Source organism: Alexandromys fortis, unplaced genomic scaffold (assembly GCF_014885135.2).
Source record: "Alexandromys fortis isolate MF-2015 unplaced genomic scaffold, M_Fortis_MF-2015_v1.1 scaffold_36, whole genome shotgun sequence".
Taxonomy (NCBI): Eukaryota; Metazoa; Chordata; class Mammalia; order Rodentia; family Cricetidae; genus Alexandromys; species Alexandromys fortis.
The window spans coordinates 6525435-6548147 of NW_026067915.1; the positions used below are offsets into that span (position 1 = coordinate 6525435).

At 47.6% G+C, this 22713-nt stretch overlaps 1 protein-coding gene across 1 annotated transcript in view; it reads right to left on the bottom strand.

Annotated features, from left to right (window-relative positions):
- Nucleotides 1-22713, bottom strand: part of Col6a6 (collagen type VI alpha 6 chain) — a 135064-nt gene that overhangs the window by 4782 nt on the left and 107569 nt on the right. Inside the window, exons 29-36 of the mRNA XM_050139360.1 lie at nucleotides 21681-21743; nucleotides 20441-20476; nucleotides 20293-20329; nucleotides 17471-17485; nucleotides 14204-14697; nucleotides 10999-11095; nucleotides 7440-8111; nucleotides 4592-4685 (exon numbers count right to left, since the gene is read on the bottom strand). Of these exons, the coding sequence (XP_049995317.1) occupies nucleotides 4592-4685; nucleotides 7440-8111; nucleotides 10999-11095; nucleotides 14204-14697; nucleotides 17471-17485; nucleotides 20293-20329; nucleotides 20441-20476; nucleotides 21681-21743 (1508 nt within the window). The remainder of the gene's footprint in view (nucleotides 1-4591; nucleotides 4686-7439; nucleotides 8112-10998; nucleotides 11096-14203; nucleotides 14698-17470; nucleotides 17486-20292; nucleotides 20330-20440; nucleotides 20477-21680; nucleotides 21744-22713) is intronic.

Here is a 22713-nt window from a genome sequence, read left to right on the forward strand (position 1 = left end):
ATGTGTGTCCCTGTGTGTGTATGTGCACCCATGGATGCATGTGTGGATTTATATGTGTGCTCCTGCATGTGTATGTACACCCATGGATGCACATGTAGAGGTCAGAGCACACCCTCTGGAATTGGTCCCCAGGCAGCGTCTATCTTCTGTTTGAGACAAGGTCTCTCACTGACTGGTAGTAAGTGGCCTATGGGCGTCCAGGTCCTGTTGCACCTGCCTCTCATGTGGGTTCTGGAGATTCAAACTCAGACCCTCAGTGTTTACAAGGCAAGTGTTTACGTACTGAGCCCATGCCTTCTCTTCGAGTCTCCTTTTTCTACTATGTTATAGATGGGCATCTGTATTTGCTAAAGCATTTGATAAGGATCACTTGACTACCTAGTGTGTTGTTTCTGTCTTTCCTGTTATGTCTTGTTGAAGGGAATTCTTTGCTGATTGGTAACTCCATCCACAGGCATTCTGGGCAGAAATAAGGATGAAGTTATTCAATTTTTCAACTTGAGCCCTAGTAAAGCTTGTAGAAAGCAAGCTGTGGCATGTTCTAGATAAAAACGGGGGACAGGAGGGGACTAACAGTAGATCTCCGTTCTTTGTGGTCACAGATTCCCCATCTATGCAGATAAACAGGAGACAGCTATGCTGTACTTGATGACTGGAGGCACCGAGCTGAATGACGCAGATAAGGCCGCTTGTATTTAGAACTCTTTTGATGGTAATATATCATGCACTTTGGAAGGCAAACATGCGGCAGATGTGCTGTTCATACGGCAGTGGTGGCTGTCCATTTTTACCATCCACCCCTCCGAGGCTCTGCTTGCCCCTGTTTGGGAGTCTGGCACAGTATGTAGGTGGCATTGTGTCTTTTACTATCTTGGAGCAGAGCTAAGTGCTTACACAAAGCTGTCCTGCAGTCTCGCCCTCTGGCCATCTGTCTTCGTAGTTGCTGGTGGCGAGTGTAGGGGCCCTTCTCCATCTGTTATGGAACAGCTTCTGCATGTCTTTCCCAAAACCTCTGCTGCAGACTGATCTAACGGTTCCAGTGCGGGTCACCCTCAGGATGGCAGGTATCTCCAGTGCGGGTCCCTCTCAGGATGGCGGGTATCTCCAGTGCGGATCCTTCTCAGGATGGCGGGTATCTCCAGTGCGGGTCCCTCTCAGGATGGCGGGTATCTCCAGTGCGGGTCTTTCTCAGGGCATCCGGCTGGCGGCTGCACCTTGTGCCTCCCAGGCATTCCATCCTCTTCAATCCTGTGTTCTTTCTGCCTCCCTCCTCTGGAAAGGCCAAGGCACGGAGCTTCAGAGGCACATGTGTGGCTGCTTTCATCACAATTTTTGGTTACTTAGAGAAGGGCTGGGGAGTTCTGGGTGGTTACACCATCAGGGAGTTCACAGACCTGGTATAAATTTCACATCCCCATTCCATGATGCCCCAGCCACTTGACTATTTTAGATTCAGGGGAGAAGCAGCCTCTTGTGTATCTAGGGCAGGAGGAGAAATTACCTGTCCAAAAGCCCTGTGGATCCTCTTCTCCCCACTCATTTTGTTCTTCCAACAGAGTAGTTTCTAGAATTGCCTCTTGAGTGTGTAGTAGGTTGGCTCTGACACCTGCCTTTGTGGTCTTTGTGAAGCCCAGTGAAGAACAAAAATTCAAGCCCGAGTCAAAAGGCAGAATAAAAGCTTTTTCTTCTATGGATGTCCCCTCTCCCTGCCCATGGCAATTTTTCATTTGTCATTTAACACTGAGCTCTGGCACAGGGAGGCACAACTCTTCTGGTGACCCCATCCCACGTCTTGGCCTGTCATCCTCTAGACAGATGGCCAGAAACTGAGCCCCTTTCCTCTGCTATCCTAGCCACTGGATACACAGTGCCCGCAAATATCACCACCTTCTTGCCAGGAATGCCGATTGGAGAGGAACAAAAACATGCAGGATGTCACCAGCTCAAACTGGTTCCCAGTACAGTGCCTGGCCACAAGCCTCCTATGAAGAGAGCGGAGAAGAAAGGCCAAGCAAACCAGAAGATGCCACAGTGGCTGGTCCAGGGGAGGCAGCAGTAGGGAGATTGCAAGTAAGCACAGGATAAGTCCCAAGTGAGGGCTTCATCTTTCCATCACTTAGAAAACCCGATTTCAAAACTAAGAGCAGTTGCAGAGAACAACGTCTTCACGCACAGCCCCCCAGAATGCCTTGAGGCTGCTTTTGCACCTGCCACTCCCCTTTACCTCAGCCATAAGGTTTCCTCCTCCACACCAGAGTCAGTCTGCTCACTCATCCAGTCATAGCTGATCCCTCTTCCTCAGTTCTTGGCACTTGCAGTAGGGGGAGCCTACTCTTCTTGTATGGACTTCATAGGTTGCTTCAGGCTGGACTTCAGGAAGTTTTTGCTGCTGGACAGTTCCCCTGGATCTCATACTGCTGTAGGAGAGCTGGAGCCTCCAGGCAGGGGTTTCTGGGGGATTCTTAGCACCTAGGCTGGAATGATTGGCAGCCACACAGACTAGAATGCACACACTTCAGGGAAGGCACACTGCCAACGATGTCTGTCTAAGTGTGAGTCAGGTGATGGTGTTTGATTATGGCCAGTGGCTGAGTGTATTATTGTGTATTGGTTCACTGTGGCTTACCGCAGAACTGCTGCTATCTCTCTGGTGGCTCGGTGGGTTAAGACCTTGCTACACAAGCTTGAGGACTGGACTTCAGATCCCCAGAACCCATGAAAGTGTGCTTAACAGTCTGCCTGTAATTCCATCATGGCAGGGGATAAAGACAGGGAATCCCTGAGCAAGCCTGCTAGCCAGACTTGCTAAAACATCAAGCTACCTCATGGAGGGAATTTGCCTATATATATATACACATATATATGTGTGTGTGTATATATATATATGAAGCAGGCTGATCAAGGAAGACATTTGAGGTCGACATCAGGCCTCTATACATACACACATGTGCACATATCCATGCACATGTACATACACAAGCAAAGACGCATCTAAGTCTAGGTTGCAACCATCATACATGTTATTTTCAGATTCTCTAGGAAGCTTCTCGTAAAAACATTCTTTCCTGCACACCAGGACATCCACACATTTCAATCACTTCAATGTATTGTCCACACTCAAATTTCCCCTGATGTTCTCCAAATCACTTTTATATGGGCTTTTTCCCCCTCCCTCTGATCTAGGATCCAATTAAAGTTCATAGAATTACAGTTGGCTGCCCTCCCTTTAGTTCTCTCATTCCAGAACCCTTCGTCCTTATCCCTTTATTCATGACATAAGACCTATGATCTAACAACTCCACGTCCTGAGGTTGCTCCGTGATTTCCTCCTCATTAGCCTCAGGTCAGACATTTCCAGCAAGAACTTCACACGGGTGATGCACTGCATGTTCCAATCCATCACCTCAGAATGTGCGTGACACCAGGACTGCGGGGACCACGCGGCACCAGCACCTGTCCACTAATGATTGTTGTATCCTGATAACCAGTCATTACATTTGTAAGTAGCGTTATGATTACAAATTGGTGACTTTTTTCTAATCCAACATTCTAGATGTATTATCTAGTATTATATAAAGAAAAGGTTTTTCTCTATCCTTTTTGAGAATGTGTATAGATTTATAGATTTAAACCATGCAGTGTGGGGCCAGCAAGATGGCTCAGCAGATAGAGTACTTGCTGTGCAACCTGATAACTCAAGTTAGACTGCTGGATCCCACAGCGAACACTAGAGATCAGCTCCCCAAAGTTAGACTGCTGGACCCCACGGTGAACACTAGAGATCAGCTCCCCAAAGTTAAACTGCTGGACCCCACGGTGAACACTAGAGATCAGCTCCCCAAAGTTAGACTGCTGGACCCCACGGAGAACACTAGAGAACAGCTCCCCAAAGTTAGACTGCTGGATCCCAATGAACACTAGAGAACAGCTCCCCAAAGTTGTCCTTTGACCGCCACACACACACACACACACACACACACACACACACACACATGCGCCTTGGTCATGCACATAGCATGCATACAGTAATGCATTAACTGAGCCACTCAGTGCATTCTAATCTATCGCCTTCATTCTTTCTGGAGCTGCAGCTGTCCAAGATTAGGCCCATGGGAATCATGTCAAACCAACTCACTTAACCTTTGACACGACACTGTTAGTTTTGTTTTGTTTTTTTCTTACTATGTTTTTGCTTTCTGGAATAACTCCATTGTCTCAGAGTGGAACTGGAGTTTCCTCACCAGATCCTGGACATGTCTCAGGCACCAAGAAACTCTGGTTCCTTTGAATGCACAGTGCTGTTTGGAAACCAAGATCTGGCCACTGGGCATGCTCATTGCCACTGGGATGTCCCACTGAATGCTTTGTTTCAATAATTGAACTTGTCATTTAAAATAATAAAAATACTATTTTGTTATTTCCGGATCAACTTGATGGATTTAAAAAAACATCTCTTGCTCCCTTAAGTCATAATATGTAGAACAGATTTCTGTCTGGCTAGAATGGGCGAGGGGAGAGGGAGAAAAGGATAAAAATAAAGGCTAAGGAGGGGTACACATCCACCTGTGAAATCACGCCAAGCTCACAGTACCTTTGAAACTGGTGTGGGCGCAGCTTCGAATCTGGAGGGCTGAGTCTGCTGCACTTGGCTTTGAAGTTGACAGGCGGATACTTGTTCATCCCACCTAGAGAGAGAAAACAGGCCCAGGTAAGGCTGCCACCATGTCTGTCCCCTGCAGTAGCACTTCATTTCCCAGCGTCCATCAAGATGGTCACCAGGCGTGAGAAACGTCTCAGGGAAATCCCCAAGCTAAGTTTGGAGAGAGAGGTCTCTAGTGAATATATAGGCAAAGGCAAACAGCTTTTCACGGAGATGCCTGTCGCTCCTAAAGTCATTTAGTCGTTATGAAAGATAGCGTGAGCCAGTCAGTCCGAATAATCCTCTTGTCTCTGATAGGAACTAATTAGAGTATTTTGTTTGTTTTTGTGGAGTATGAAAATGCAAAGGGAACCGGGTAGTCTCTTTATGGCCTTTATGTTAGCAGCAAACTAAGTGCCTTTGGGTTTAATTCATCGCCTCACTTCATTTGGAAGAATATTAATTTTTCATAACACTAAAGCATGCCTTAATCCACTTAAAAATGCAAAAGCTATTTTTTTACAGGAAAAAATTTTTTAAATGTGTTATACATGCCCTGAAGGCATGAAGTAAAAAAAAGATTTGTTAAACAAATATCTTTCTGGAAAAGCCAGGCCCAGCGTCGAGCACTTACAACGCTGGCCCTGGAGAGGCAACCTTAGAGGTAGCTAGATCCTCAGGACTCACTGGCTAGCCAGCCAGCCTACTTGACAAGTTCCAGGCCACCGAGAAACCCTGTCTCAAAAATCATGGTAGACATTGCCTGAGGTAGACAACTGAGACTGTCCTCTGGCTCACACGCACACTCTCTCTCTCTCCCTCCACTCCTCACTCACACCCCTTCCTGGTGCTGCGTGGGTCTTCCAGCTAACAGGCGTGTCCTGGGCTGTAACAGAGCCTGCCCTCAGAATCGCTATTCCAGGAAGGGCAGTCTGTGGTGATATGACCCAACACTGTGCTGCACCTAACCTTTAGGGTATGTTTTATTTTGTTTTGTTGTGGTTTTTTGAGGAGGGTCTGAGTGGCTTGGCCTGGCCTTGAGCTTACAACAATCCTCCTGCCTCTACCTCTCAAGAACAAGAATTACCTGTGTGCACTGCGCCCACCAGGTCTGGCTTTGGGTTTTCATGTCTCCTGAGAGAGTTGTTGAGCTGCTTCCCTAAGGAAATGTACTGCCCTGGTGTGGCCCCTGCTTTGCTGTCTTTGTGGCAGTGTGCCAAATGAATCACAAACACTCCGAAGGCTTCTAGAACTTCAGAAGGGAAGCAGACAAGGCTATTCCTTAAGCCTGACACCTGAATAGTGGCTCAAAGTAGGTACCTGAATAGTGGCTCAAAGTAGGTGGCCAGTAATTCAATTGTGCTGAAAGAGTGTGACGATGGGGGCTGTGGCGGAAGTGGCTTCCTGCAGTTCTGCAGCTGTCTTTTAGAGATGGTGCCTTCTAGATGTCTAGAAAGCCCCGGAAATAGGGAAGGTAGCTGCATCATAGTCAGGGTTTCAGAGTGCCTTCTGTTGTTCCCATGAGAGCTACCTGCCCTTTTCCCGAGGGGGAGTGCTGCCTCATCTGGTCATGTGATTGAGTGCATTAGCATGAAACATCAGGAAGGATTAAGGGATCCCAGGAAGGAGCTCCCAGGTCAAGTCTTCCAATATCCATGGGCCATCAAGCCTGCTTCTTTTTACCAAGTGGTCTTTTGCTCATCCCTTGTGAAAGCCTCCCTTCAGGGTGATACCTTGCCCTTAGCTCATTTTGGGGGTTTCCTGTTTCAGAACATTTCAAAATAAACTTCACTCTGGGGTCTCACTCTCCCCATACCTGTGTCTCTGAAACCATCTCATATACGTGAATTTCCTGGGAGCTCGGATAAGATGCACATTCTGGTTCAGAACGTCTGGGTGGAGCCTGAACCCCGCATCCCTAACCAGCTCTGACTGTTCATGCTCATCCTGGATTCACACCAGACAGGATGTGACATCAGCCTCATCAATAGTCTCTCTTGACCTGCACTCACCCACTTTGCAGTTTAGTACAACAACAAGTTTGGGAACTAGCAGGCAGGGACTCAATCATCCTTTAGCCTGTGTTTTCCCTTTTCTCTGTCTGGACTCCTGGGGACAAAAACACTGAGACATCAGCCCATTGCGTTTCCACCTTCAGTCTTGTATCCAGCCATGGCTCCTCCTTAGCCATCCTGCTGCATCCAAAATGGATTGCGCATTTTTCAGAATGCCCACGTTTGCTTCCTTATGGGAGCCACTGGTTCTCACCACTGGATCCTAAGAGGCTGGGAGACAGTTGTGCAAAGCCACGCCCTTCGTTCTAACCGGCAAAATGGCATCTCCTCACACTCCCAGCTCTGACTTTGGAACTTGCCAAAGCGAAGCCAAGAATTGTTTCATTCTTTCTTTGGCTTCTTTGTGTTAACTGTGGAAACCTCGCACTAAGGGCAGCACGCTAGTGTCACGTGACAAGGGTTCGGCTCTGGAGCCAGAGTCCAGGCTGTGACTTCACATCCCCAGACTCCACCTCTCCATGCAGACAGATGTGTGGACAGCTGCTTGTTATGATTGCTTCTCCATAGGAACCAGCGGCATAAAAAAGATGAGCCAGAAAATTAAATGCTTAGAAACCAGGGCGTCCCTCCCGCCCTCCATTATCACACATTTTCCTCCCTGACCTGCAGTGCCCTTGAAGACAAACCAGAGGTGTCAAACCAAGGGCACGCGCCAGGTCGTTGCCCTTCTGGAGGATACTAAGCAAGTGCTAATGTGCAGGAAGAGTTTTGTATGAATGACTTACGCCTGACGGAGTTTATAAAGGACTTCACAAACTTCACACCATATCCATGGTCAGGTTTATGAATCCGGCCAAGCTGAATCAAGTGCTGGTCCACAGGGTGGCTGGCCAGGTCCTCCAGTTCCTTGTCATTCCAGTCAGGGCCCAAGGAAAACACAAAGAGGGCATAGCCCTGGCATTTGGCTCGTAGGGACTCTTTCTTTAAGGTGTCCCCGTCCAGGTGGCTGGTTTCCCCAGCCGATATCACAAATATGACTTTGTTTCTCCGCAGGTTGGGTGTGTTTAAAAAGACATTGTCCAGAGCCCACCCGAGGGCATGGCCAAGGAAAGTGTCTCCGTTCAGCTGCTGCACTGCTTGCTCCACGTGCCTCTTCATGAGGCGCTTGCTGCTGTAGGTGGTTAGGTTGAACTCACTTCTAACTGGACTCCTCTGGCTGTGGGGTAGGAAGTTGGGGGGAGCATGGCTCAGGAGGGCCACCCTGTCTCCAGTGACAGATGTCTCTGGCTCAGGAGTGACCTCGAAGTGATCTAGCAGTGCTTCCAGGAAGCCTCTCATGTCTTCGAATTCTGCGCTCCCCACGTGCCGGGAGCCGTCCAGCAGGAAGGCAGCATCCAGGTAGGACTGTGCTGGGGGTGGTTTGCCTTGGTCACAAGCAGCATCCGGCTTGCACGGGTCTGCAGACCAAGTCATTTAGAGTTACTAAACAGATATGGACAAAAAGTGGAAAGATTCCACCCTAGCTATTTGAGCATCTAGGAACTACATAGTCTCAGCACATAAAATAATTATCTTTAACACCAAGAGCGTTTACCACCAAAAGGTCCAGATCTGATACCAACCCAGGAGCCCCTGACTCTGTTCCATACCACCAATTGTTTTAAGTTGTATTCTGTCTATAAAGTTTTAAGTGAGCAATTCATCTCCTACGTTCTAGAACATACTGTAAGAACACACTCCTTAGCTGTTGACAGTATGCAGGCTAAGCCAAGGGCCTTAATCACCACACTAGCTGTGGAAAACTCCTCTGCTTTGAAAATTAAGCTTTAAAAGGCAATGGATCTCTTATTTCAATTTAAGTAAGAGTTCATAACTTCGTGCCCCTTCTAACAAAGCTCTTCCATAAAATGAAGTCACTTTTATACATACACCCCTCTCATTATGCATAGCAGGAGAAAAGCAGAGAGTCGGTTTTATTGAATGTGACCACAAAGAATGCTCAGAGGAATATGATAAATGGGAAGTGGGAGAATTCTAGAAGTCACTTAATCTATTTTCATAGAACCAGCTGAAGCAGGAGAGGAAGTCATTACGAAGGATGCGCCGTATTTCTAGAAGTTTCCGTATATGGAGTCCATGGCAGTTTCTTTTCAATGTTTACTTATTTGTGTACACATGTGGGTATTCTAGGACAGCACATGTGTGGAGGCAGAGGACGACCTTCAGGGGTCAGCCCCCTCCTTCTGCCTGGGTCCTGGGGATTGAACGCAAGCTGTCACGATTGGGGACAAGCACCTTTACCTGCTGAGCTACCGTGTAGGCCGCACGAGTCAGTGTTTTATTGTTAGATGGTTTCAGAAGCCACTTAATTTAGTTTAACAGAACTGACTGAAGCAGGACACATGAGGGACACAGGGACATGCTGGATGGTCCCTTCACCCGAGAGCTGGGATACCTAGGTTCTTATCACATGACAAACATGGCATCACCTTGGCCAAGCCACAGTTGAGCACAGTTCCTCCGCACAATGGAGGAGACAGCCTGACTGGGATCAGGCTGACCCAGACACCCTTGCAAGGCTGACAGTAAATGTGATGTCTGAGGGGGGGAAGGCATTCTTGAAAATCCACAGGGCAATGGACAAATGGGATAGCAAGCATGCAGATGGAACTTAGATACCGGCATGGACCACAAGCATCAGCTCTTAGGTGGAAAACTTAGTGACTAACATGAAGATTCTGTGGGTGTAGCAATCGTCCTAATTTCTTGCTTGCTCATGAACTCAATAAAGTTAGCTTTGCCTATGTCCCTTCCTGAAGTTTAGTGAAATTTTATGACTCTGCATAATGGTCAGATGACAGAATCGTCACCTGTGTGCAGAGCAGTTTCTAAAATCAGGGACAGCAGGCTGCCCATTTTCTCTGCTTTGTAGGGTTTTTAATTGCAGGAAGTGATAGCCAAATATCTTCCATATCTTTATATGCATAGGAGACAAAACAAGGGTTTAAGCCAAGGCATAGAGCCAAAAATCTCTCCCCAGTCACACGTGTGGTTACTGACTGTGCGGCACATCAGCACACAGCTGGAACTGACTTGTTCAGGGGTGCAATGAAGAATGGATAGGACAGACGAATCTTAGTGCTTCACTGGTTTGGGGGGGTGTTGGGTGACAGGACCCAAAAATCCCAGTGCAATCCACAGAATTGGCTGTGTGAGCAGAGAGCTTGATTCTGGGGCTGCAGAGGGAGACAGAAGGAACCAGGACACTGTCCCCCTCGTCACAGAATTCCACTCTCTGTGTAATTCATCTACACAGCAAACCCCAGCATCCCACTGACACACACGGAGAAGGCTTCAGACATCCTCTCAAGGTCTGAATGGAGAGTTTCAGGGAACAGAGTGAGGCTTGCTGTCTGCAAAAATGAAAGGTCCTTCAGGGCCGGCTTTCCTGGACTTGATCTGCGTGTGTGGCCCTGAGAAAAATATTGTGTCCCTCCGTTTGATTTCTCCCACCTGTACAGTGGCGCTAATAATTGTTAAAGCATTTCAGTGTGGTTGCGAGCCTAGAGAGACGCAATTTATGTGAGCCAATTAAAACCATGCTTGGAGCATAAGAAACCCAATAGCGTAAGTCACAACTATCGCCATCGTAGCTGGCATCATGCAGCGTCCTTATAACAGTGCCCAGCCTGTAGCAGCACCGTGGGGACGGCCTGCTGTCACAACCACCTGAAACTCCATGGTTTCCACATGGTGACTGGAGCATCAAATGGAGGAGGGGGGAAGACTGTTTCCAGCTAGACTGACAGGCCGGATAAAACACCACAACCGGTACTCCACACCTCTCTGATGCCTAACTCAGTGAGTCTATGAAGACTCCTGGGTGAGGATTGTAGGACTTTCTGTCTTCCATGCCTACGGCACTGAAAACCAAATTACCACCCAGAAAGGAAACTGCCAGGTTGCCCTAAAGCCCTTTCTTGGGAGTTGCGAACACTTGAGATTTAGAAAACACATATAAAATACTCAATAGCACGAAAAACTTGGCAAGGGGACAGACTAATGTTTTGCTGTTGCTTATTGTTTTAAATTATCGCTGTTTCCTGGAAGCTGTGCTCAAGTAGAGGGGGCAGGAGAGTAACCCTTGTCCTGGGATCTATTGTGGGGGTCCTGCGGGCTGAACTGAGAGGTTGCATCTGTGGAAGATGCAGTGTGCACCCCAAGCCCGACGAGGCCTGTCCCGGGCCCTGCATCTCCCTCTGGCGGAGCTCCGGCTGCTTCTGCCAGGGTGACTCAACACACTCGGCAGGCCTGATCAAATTCGCTCGTCCCCGTGGGTCTCACCATAGCAGAAAGTACACCGCTGGAGTTGCTCTAGCGCTGGCGCTGCGTCAGTCCCGGAGGGAACCACGACGACTTGGAATGTGCCGGTGTCATCAATCTAGAAGAAGCAGAAGCAAGGGAAAGACTTGCTGAGCGGGTTGGGCTTGTAGGAACCTTCCAGCGTGGCTCAAGAGCTGAGGTCAGGGGAGAGAAACCCCACAAGGCTGCTGGGAGGTGGCCCAGCTGGTTTTAACCTCGACTCTCCCCTTGAGCTGCCAAACAGGAGAGCTCACCATTACGAAGCAGTTACTGGCACACAATGGGTGCCTTGTGGCTCAGCCGGGAGCACAAAACATTTCGTATCCACCACCCAGCTAGCCAGGGCACAGCCCCATCTCCATTCTTCATCTAGAGGGACTGAAGCGCAGAGAAATGATCAGCTGATCAAAGGAGGTAGTCTACACTCAAGTTCATTATGGAAAAGAAACTCCCATTCCCACCCCGCCTCCCCTGGCCTCACCCCGAGTCCCAGAGAGAACCAAGAAGCTGAGAGTTGCTCTTTACGGTGCCGTCAAATTGACAACCAAAATTAGCCACGCCAATGTGTTCCCTTTCTGGTGAGCTAGGCACTGAAGCAGAGACGCTCAGACGCTCAGACCCAGGCCCGGGTGGGTCTCCTCCCCGAACCATCTCAATCCTCTCGCGGCAGCAGTACCGTTAGCAGCCCACCTAAGGGAGCGCGAGGGTGCAGTCTTGACTAGTGCCCCGGCACGAGTGGCCCTATACCACACCGTTGGTGCTTTTGAGAGACAGCTACAGTGTCTCAAGTGAACCACACCTTTGCTCCACCTGACCAGTGATGAGTGATTGAAGACTGAGCCAGGGCCAGCTCAGAGAGCATGGATAAGGATGCGCCAACTGACCAGGGACTTGCCTGTCAACTGTGGGATGGTTAGTAGATGAAGGAAATTATAGTGGCCCCATCCTGTGACTGCGATGGGCCAGATGATGTTCTTAGTGAATCATCCTTAGACTCTTAATAGCTCTCCTCTCTCTTTGGCAAGTCTCACTCCCATCTTTAATCCATGGAGGTGCGACCATGGAGGTCCTGGTTACTCAGGGTTACACCATTTCTCTGAGCAGAGCCACCTGGACCAGAGCAGGACATGAACCAGACTGAACCGTTCTTTCAGGAGCCGAGAACTGGAGTCCTGGGGGCTGCTGGACTGCCTAGAGACAAGAGTCTGCAGAGACATGGGAGCTGGGGGCATATTCCATGTGTGGGCTGAGGAAGGGGAGGAAGGAGAAGAAAGGAAGAAGGGGCTCTTCCCAAGGCTTAGCTGTTTCTGCCCATTTTCTGTCCTGTGCACCAGAGATGGAGGAACCGGTGCTCACCAGATGCCTCTTTGGCTGCCCAGGGCTTTGCCTTGATATTCTTCCTGAGATGGAGTGGAAGACTGAGATCTTGTGAGAACTGGAGACTTGGGCTACACTGTTAGACACGGATCCATGGAGAAAGGCTCAGAGTATACCAGAAAAAGACAAAGAAAGAGCAAACAACAAAAGCAAGCATGATGTGTCATACAGGGGTGGGCATGGAGGTTGGACAGTGAAGGGGACAGGAGCTGTCATGCCGTGAACGGGGACCACGCGTAGTGGAATGCAATACTCTGCTTCCTCTTGCTATCTCTAGTAAAGTCAGCCTCGCTTGCTTGCGGACTATGCAAATGGATTCTCAGGGGAAAGCGCTGTCCGTAAACAATGACCAGACACCAAGCCATGTTGTGTCAGCTCAGAGAGTAGGGGGCAGCCATCCGGGGTAGGAGTGGGCTGCAAGGACGAATCAGAATAAGCCAAAAGAAAATTTAGAAACCATGTAGCCAGCCTCATCACTTTACAGACAAAAGTGAGCCCAGGGTAGGAGTGGGGACCCGAAGGCTTCAACGCCAGGTCTTCTCTTTCCCAACAAGAACCAGCTTCCACGCTCCAGCCGCTTCAGAGTCCTAGCCTTGGATCTTAATTGAGAGGGACGTTTCTCAGGGTATTGTCCAGGGAACGCCGCCATCTGCTAACTAGCTTTGCGTTCTGTGTATCTACAGTGTAACAATTTGCACATTTCTGGCCCTGGCCTGCTTAACAATGGATGCTCACATTTAGTCATGCATCTGCCCAATGATATAAAGCTAAAGCAGGTCGTCCTCAAAGATGCTGATCAATTGTTCTATTAGGGAGGGCCCACAGGTAACCTGCATGCTCCCAACACCCCAGCAAGACTCTTCAGAAAGTCTGGAAGATGTGGTTTTGGAACCACTGATCCCATTGCTTACCATGGCAGTGACTGTAGTGGCAAAAAACTTCCCTAAACTGAGCGTGAGCTGGGGGTTTAAAATGAAAGTTTCTGTGTTTGTTTTCTCTTATTGCTTATTTTCCTGGGAAACGCAACGCCTCAGCCGCACGGCTGAGAGCACAGCTGACTGCGTGCAGCGGATGACAGTGCAGGCGCTCTCTGGATGGTTCTGGACTGCTTCTCCTTCACAGGCGCCACAGAACCCCGTAAGATGGCACAGGAGAAAGACATGAAAAAGTTTTCATTCTTTAGAATGCACAGAGAGGGCTGGGGAGAACCAGTGTGCTAGCTAGTTTAGAACACACAGAGAGGGTTGGGGGGAGCCCTGTGCTAGCTAGTTTAGAATGCACAGAGAGAGGCTGGGGAGAGCCGGTATAGCATGCTAGCTAGTTTAGAATGCACAGAGAGAGGCTGGGGGGAGCCGGCATGCTAGCTAGTTTAGAATGCACAGAGAGAGGCTGGGGGGAGCCGGCATGCTAGCTAGTTTAGAATGCACAGAGAGAGGCTGGGGGGAGCCGGCATGCTAGCTAGTTTAGAATGCACAGAGAGAGGCTGGGGGGAGCCGGCATGCTAGCTAGTTTTATGTCAACTTGACACAAGCTAGAGTTATCTGAGAGGTACAAACCGCATTTGAAAAATGCCGCATAAGGTTGGCCTGTCGGCGGGTCTGTGAGGTATTGTCTTGATTAATGGCTGATATGGAAGGCTCCATCCCACAGGGATGTTCCACAGGGAGTGGTGCCACCCCTGGGTAGGTAGACCTGGCTTCTTTAAGAAAGTAGACCTTGTTCTGAAGGCAAGACAATGTAGCTATACACTTCCTTAGGAGGTTTCTGAATATTGGTGAAGTCCATGAACAGTGTTTTATGCAATGCTTACCGAAAAGGCACGCTTGATGGAGGGCACGTTGCTGAACGCAATCACCACCGGCACAATGTCCAGGGCACTGAACTCCATGGCAGCCGTGGTGATGGACTGGGCATCGGCCGACTGACCGCTGCTGAAAAACGTGGCGATTTTCCTCACGTGAGCCCCTGGCAGGGTTCGCTTGAAGACATTCCTGGAGATGAACCTCATGGCTTTGCCAATATCCCTGCTGCCAGAGGATCTCTCGTAAGGAAGAGCTTCAATTTCCCTGAGCAGCTGGTCCTTCCTGTAGGTGTCTGAGAAGCGGATCACGTGCCTGGCGTGGGAGTTATAGGAGAGGATGGCAACACGTGCACCCACAGGGCAGCTGGTCTCCCTGACCTTGACATCCCTAACTAGGGAAACCATCATCCCCTTCATCCGTTCAAAGTCCTGCTCCGTGACGTCCCGGGACTGGTCCAGGACAAACACCAACTCAGTTGGATGCACCGGGCACTCCGGTTTTTCTGAAAGATACGCACATACACACACATACAAAATGCCTCTTATCATGTAGAACGCTTGCCTAAAAGCAATACATGGAAAACAAAATCGTTTAAAATGCTAACTATTCAAATATTTAAACATTAAATAATTAATAACCCAAATATTAAAACATATAAAATATTAAATCTTTACATCCTGAATCATTAAAATCGCTGTTCTAAAAGCTGGCTCTGCTCTCCTGAGATGAACATAAGAAAACAGTCTAAAGTCATCACGACTGGGGATAAAATCTGTAAGTTCATTTCCAGTTCCTTCTAAACAGTAGAACCTTTTTGGCAATATCCTTTACCCTCCAGGAGCTGGCTCAGAGGCGTAGACTTTTGTGTCTGCACTTTAATCATGGGAAACCACAAACTGTTTTCACTTAATGAGAGAATAAAAACAAGGTAAAAAGGATTTTAAAGGAAATAGCTATGGAAACTCCTATAATTTTTAAAAACCCTGGAGGATAAGGGTCTAGGGTGTAGCTTAGTCAGTATGGTGTCACCTGACAGGTACATAGCCCTGGGCTTGAGACCCAACACCACATCACACAGATACAGCAGCTTATGCCTATAATCCCACACTTGGGCGGTAGAGCCAGGAGGATCAGAAGTTCAAGGTCATCCTGAACTCCTGAGCTTCACAGACAAAAGGAATGATTCCAGGACCAGTTATAGCACACGTTGAAAGCCAAACTAATCCATCTCGGGGGATATGGGACACAATGTTTTTGCCTCTGAGTCTAATTACTGGGATGAGCATGTTTTTCAAAATCAAAGTGATGCTAATTTTACAATGAAAAGGTGAATGCTAACTAAGTGTGAATTTGGTGCTTCTAGCTTTGTGTTTGGGTTGTTTTGTACAGGGTACAAAACCCAGGAATGATGCCAGAATAATTTAGAGGTACAGGGAAGGAAAGGTTAAAGCACCGTCTGAAAGCACAGAAAAACTTTAGTTTTTCTAGGCAAAAAAAATTACTTAAGGACTAATTCTAATTACTTAAGGACTAAGTCTAGCCTTGAAGCCAACATACTGCTTCCAGGAGCCCCTAGGACTCTGGAGAGCACGCTCTGATGGCTTCTGCCACCACAAAGCAGGTGACATCTCTGCCTACACATCCACTACCCTACCAGCTCATCCTCTGGCCCTGTCAATAACTAAAACTGTTTATTTGAAACTTCCTTATAATAAACAGATTAGCCAGACCCGAAGTCTATACATCCCGGTGAGCTTCTGTACATTAGACTAGCCGCTCTGAAGCCGAGAGCTTCACATTGGATTTTACACTTTCACTGTTGATTCTGTTTCTATTCACTTATGCACAAGAGAACCTAGAAAATCCACAACACAGTTCAAACAAAAAAAGAAATTAGCTTTATATCCTCTTCCATAACCGTGTCTTTACCTGCATCCGGTTCTTCTCACCGCCTAATCTTTGCCATTTCTTGTTCTCCTTTCTGCATGTCATACAGTACCCCCACGTATGACAGGCTATGAGGGAGAACATGATTTTCTGAGATTATGTGACTTCATTTAACATCGTGCATCACAAGTCCATCTAATTTCCACAAACTGATTTTCCTTCAGAGCGGACTTTAGTCCATCCCATATATTAGCCGGCAACAACCAGCCTGCTGTAGCCTCTAGGCTCCGCCCCCATTTGTTTAACATGCCGGTCCTCCCCATCACTGAGCCGCAGGGTTAGTGGGCTCTGCTGCTTCCCGGGGGATGTCTAGGTCTGCCTTGTTCTAAGGAGTTGGTATTTGAATTCTCCTGCCCTGCACTTAGAAAACGGTGCCTCCTTTAGTCCTGACTCCAAGTTCACTGCTTCAGAGGGGAACACTGGTCCAAAGCATACCCATCCCCTGGACATGATTTGGCTGCAGTGAAGCCTGTGCTTTATCTCAGATTCTGAATTCTTTTGTTTTTTATCTGGACTCCCCTTGAGAATGGAGATGTGTGAGGTTGGGAATCTTGTCTGCTGACAACTCTGTCCCCAGCAGAAAACAGGAGACTAGATTACAGGAGGCTTTCACTAAATCCATGTTGAAGGAATGAATCGGCAGAGGGTAAAGGCTGGTGAATTTATATAAGGGGATATATATATGCATATATACATATGTATACATATATTCACGTGTATGTATATATTTGTGTATTTATATCAGGCTGATAATGGGGTTATACAAATATATCATGCACTAAGCCTTGGATTAAAATGAGACTAAAAGATACCGAGCCAGCTTGGCAATTAACATTAAGCCCGAGCTACGGAAGTCTCAGCGTTATCTCCACCGCACGTCTTGCTCACTTGTTACCTGATCCTATTTTCCTTCTGCCCTCTGCCTCCTAATCACTGAACTACAGAGACTACATGACAGAGAGGGGGAAGAGAAAGGGAGAGGTGGAGCGGGAAGAGAGACGAAGAGAGGATGGGAGAGAGAAGATGAGACAAAGAGAGAGGGGAGGAGGGAGGAAAGATAATTTTTAAAAAGTCAGATAGGGAGGCGAATGGTGATATATGCCATTAGAAAGTTATTGACAAGGAAAGGGCCTCCCAGCGGGGAAGTTCAGCACTGATGAGTCATAGAGGCAAGGGTCTACTGTGAGTCTGAGTAAAGGAAGCCTGGGTCCAAGTTCTACCAACTGGCAGGCAGCACCATGCTTGACCTCATCCTTCCAGACCTGGGGGGGGGGGGGCACCTTAGAGCTGGAGCAGTGCATGCGGTAAGGTAAATGACGATCACTCACCACGTCCGCCGCAGGCTGGGGAGGAAGAACAAAAGGGAGGGGTTATTTCTCAGTGGACAAACAGGGTTCTAGAGTGCACAGGGAAACCAGAGCAGTGAAGTCCTGTCTGCTTGCATACCGAACTCAAAACTCAAGGCCGCAGACAGTCTAGAGAGAATGCAGACTGTGCCCGGCCTGCATCCTGGTAGAGCAGGATCCCCTCCAGAGGGGAGGAGCTAGGGGAAGTAGGACAACGTACAGCCATAAATCAGCCCCTGCAGCCAGATGCCGGAGATGGAAACCATGTCTGTGAGAACATGATGTTGCGGAGCTGAACTCAACTTGGGAAGTTAGAGGGACCCAACCTCTCTTTATAATTTCTTATGTACAAATCTGTAGATGTCAACTCTATATGTGCATACATGCATGTGTGTATTCAATACACGAATACACACATACATGTATGTGTCTTTTGTTGGGCTTTCTTTTTTTTTTTTTTAAGGAGGTATAGGAGTAATGGGGACCAAGCTCAGGACTTCTCTCACTTTCTCATGACCAGCTAAGAACTCTACCACTGTGTCTTCTGCAGTGCTGGGGACTGAATCAGGCTCTTGCCCAAGCTAGGCAAGTGCTCCACCAATGACCTACACCCCGAGATCAAATATATACACATATATGCATGTCATGCAATTATGTGTGTACATATAAATTTGATGTCTCTATGTACACATAGTATATGTCTGCATGAGTTGAGTTTCTCTATTTGAAAGGCTAGGACCACTAGTGTTACTGATTTCAGATTTTTTTTCAGTTTTGGATATTTATACATAAACCCAGTAAGATCTCTTAGAGGCAGACTCAAGTCTCAAGACAAAAGTCCTTCTGTTTCATAAATACTGACGTTGTGTAAAACGAAGGTGACCTTATCCACTGTATTTAGGGTGCTATGTTTTGACTACAGCTTGTCACATGAGGGCAGGTGTGAACTTTCCACTTGTGACATTGTGTCAGAACTCAAAATGTTTGGGGGTTTGGGAGGGTCACCCTGTATAGGGACATGTTTTGTATCATGCAATTAAAAGTAATACAAATACTCTGAAAGAAATAAATATTGGCTGGACCTGCAGTGTCTGGTCACAAGTCATGCATAGTTGTTTAAATTTCAAATAATCAAGTGAAAAATTTAGCTTCTAGGTGACATTCTTCACATTTGGTGTCCAAAGCCACACGTGACTGGCAGCAAGTCAGCAGGGGCACCTCCACCACGTCAGGTTGTTCTACTGGGCAGTGCTGCTTCAGGACACTCATTTGCAGAGGTTTCCTCCTCTGCAAGACCCAGTCTGGGAGGAATCCTGACTATGTCCACAGGGCCATGTGCTTTTATGTTCTAAGTCATACTCCTGAAGTAATTTTGTATGCCAGATGTAATTTTGGACCAGATGTGCTAGATGGAATCCTCACACTTTGAAAGATCAGGCCCCACTCTTGGCTCTGCCACTCATGACTACTGTCTGCTTGGTTCCCATGCTAGGAAAAAAAACCTACTGTGCTAAATTCAACCTCAAAACGACCTATTTTTGTGGACTCTGGTACAGGCTTTGATTCCTACCAGAGTTCCTTTCTGCTACGGAAAGGCAGAGTCCTGAGAAGCTTGACTGAATGGCTTCTAGAACCATTAAAGTTCTGTGGCTCTGGGCCTGGGGAGATGGCTCAGTGGTTAAGAGCACTTGCTGCTCTAGCAGGGGACCTGGTTTGTAACTCCAGTCTGTAACTCCATCTGTAACTCCAGTCTAGGGAATCCGACACCCTCTTTTGGCTTCCACAGGCACTGCATGCATGTGTTGCGCAGACACTCAGGGGCTCACACACACATATGAACATACAAAACAAATGTTTGCTTTTTAAAATCTGTGTGTCTTGGAATAATGCCCTATATAGAAATGGGCTATGCTTCATCTGTGTTTTTTTTTAAATGCCTTGAAGAAACTTTTAACTCTTCCTTTTATTTGCCATGTTTACTCAAGAAGTACTATGTATATTTCAATGAGCAGCTGACACAATGAAGGTGTGTGTGAATACAGAATTATAACATTAGTTGATATTTATAATCATAAGAATTATGATTGAGACCTGTTACAAGGGTCTCAAATTCAAAGAGCTTTTTGCCAAATCTGAATGCCTTTTTATATTTTTGAGAGAGAAAATTATTGGCAGAATAAGCATTATTGTGAATTTTATAAGCCAATCAATCATTCCAGTCAATCTCACCTTTCCAGGAAAGGAGAAATAGAGCATAAACCGAAAGTGGGGCTTCCACCCAGCCACCCTACCCACCCACTCTACCCACCCACCCACTCTCTCACCCACCCACTCTCTCACCCACCCACTCTCTCACCCACCCACTCTCTCACCCACCCACTCTCTCACCCACCCACTCTCCCCACCCACCCTCTCACCAGGATACATCACAGCTGCCTCTTCACACTGCTGAACTCAATCTCGTCAATTACTATCTGACATTAACAATCATCTTAAACTCAGCTCGGTATGACTCTTCTTTTCCCTGACTTATTTGACCATTGGGAAAGTTCTGACCTCCATCTTCCGTGGGTTTAAAGCCCCCAGTGTACAGAACTACACAGCACACAGGCTGGCAGCCAGAGAAGGGATTAGTATAATAGGTTCCACCCCCTCCCTGTGGACTCAAAGTTTACTCACGCCGACTCTCATGAGAAGAGACTGGTTGACCAACCGCATCTGTTCTGAGAACCCAGTTCCTAACTTCCTTCTAAGAGAACTGCGAGAATAGGGGTGGGGCGGGATCATTTAAGCAGGGTACTTACGACTGTGGTCCCTCACATACTGAATGAGGTCGCATGTCTGTAGTTCAAAGAGAAAACACGGAGAATTAGCCATGTCCCTGGGTCACAAAGTGTACACATGAAGCCAAAGGCATGCTCCGGTCACCGTGTTGGAATTGGAGATACTTACAGAAAATGAAGCCACTCCTCGGGCCCCTTTTATACCCTAGGGAAAGAAACAAGCAAACTTGTTTTAGGGCTGCAGACTAACGCCTCAGTAGCCAGGCCATGCCTAAAGCGGCCCCGAGGAGCCCTTAGGAAAGGGTTCCTCCTGTGGAGTTAAAGGGAGCAGAGAACACAGGTAGGGCACTCACCGCCCCGTGACGACAACACTAAGTGCACACATGCCTCCAAGGTTAAGTTCCCCAAATCCTGGCAGAGATGCCCAGAACCTGACAGAGCTGCCCACCTAACAGTGGCCCACAGATCTTCGGAGCGGGTGTTTCAGCTCACAACTCAGAAAGACCGAGCCACCTGCTCCCAGCTGCCTCTCCTGTGCCCAAGTCTTGGAGTCTTCTACCCGATGTTGGATCTCCACCGTAAGTAGTGGAGTAGTGGTCAAAGCCGAGCCGAGAGCATTCCTATCCACGGCTGAGGCACAAAGGGGCTAGCTCAAACACCTGAAGAGCTAATCTCAGCTTCTTCCCCAAATGAAGAGACACACGTGAATGTCCGGGTGGAGGGTGGGAAGAACAAAGCTGGCTGAACTTCTTATTGCAACCCCTTCCTGGGACGGGAAGAATCTGACTTCTCTCAAACAGAAACATCAAAGGGAGATGCGGGGTGCCCCACCCAGACTCCCAGGTATGCTCCCCAGGAAGGACCCTGGCGGCTTTAATCACGTGCGCCGCTCACCGCTCGTCCTTTCTCCCACTCCCGCTGTATTCATTCATCACTTGCTCATCTAGGAGGGAGGCCGTGGCTGGACCGTAACCCAGCTCACTGAGAAGAATATGGAATCTCAGGTTGCCCACATGGCCCAGTGGGTAAAGGCACTTGCAGCCATGCCCCATGACCTGAGTTCAATCACCACGACCCACACAGTATGAGGAGAGAGCCGACTCCCAAAGTTGTTCTCTGACCTCCCCAAGTGTGCCATGACATGTGCCCCACCTCCCAACTAAATAAATCTATAAACGCAAAAGAAAATACTTTGAAGGGGAACCCCATTTTGGACTGATTTTTCACGCTCTCCCTCCATTCCCTTCCTCCCAAGGGATATACTTAATTGACCCCATTTTCTCCCTTGCACAAAATAGTGGAAATTGTGGCCAAACAGCGGAGGAAGAAGCTGTGTGCACCTGGAGAGGGGTGTGCCCATGCTCTGACCGCTAAGGCACAAAGAGCTCACAGGAAGTAGTCCCACTCACCTTCCGTCCAGGGGGTCCTGGCTCCCCAGGGGATCCCGGCTCTCCTGGCCGCCCAGCAGGAACCTCGAAGCAGAATGGATTCACTTTACAATCATGCTCTAGACAACATGTGAACGGTTTAAATGCAAACTTAAAATCCTGGCACTATTTTAAAAATAGAGCTCTGAAAGCAAAAACATCCATCCATTTGCATCTTAGAAAATGGACAGATTTCTAAAATACACAGAAGGGGACCCCCAGCAACAGCCTGTTCTTCACACACAGTTTATTAATCCATTGCTACTTTTCTGTTCTATTGGTATTAAGATGTCTTTTTAAAGTCTGTTTTGCATCATACTTTTTTCCAAAGCCTCTATTTTGGCTTTGTTTCTGACATAAGGTCTTCCTGTATAGAGCAGACTGGCCTGCAATTCACTAATCTTGCCTCTGTCTCCTGCGCTCTGGAATGACAGCGATGTATTACCATGCCTGGCTCTCAGCTACCTTTTAAATTTACATATATATATATATATATATATATATATTTCTGTTACTAAATATTCTTATACACAAAATCATGTCTCATGGCTTCATGTATTTTACTATGTGGAGATGGCATGATTTAATTAATTGGTTCCTTGCTATTGGCATTTAATTTTTCTGCTGTTAATAAGCATATGATTATGAAGTTATATACACAATTCTGATGATTAGTTAAGATTTCTAAGACTAGAATTGTTGGATCAAGAGAAAGTGGTTTTCTTAAGAACAAGAAGGTAACTAAATTGAAACACACACACATACACATACACACAGATATATACATGCACACACAATTGTGATCACTTGCTAGTGTTTGGCTGGGGGCTTCACCCCAGCTCCTGGCATAAGCTTTCTCCCCTGGGAGTTGCCTCAGTCCAAACTCCACCTCAGAGAAAGCCCACCAAACGGGAAGGTCAAACTACAGAAAAATCTTTAAGCCTCTTGTACTCAACAGCAAACACTACTTCTAGGCTGGTGTTCTCCAAAGATTATGGAGAGACTTGGGACTGTC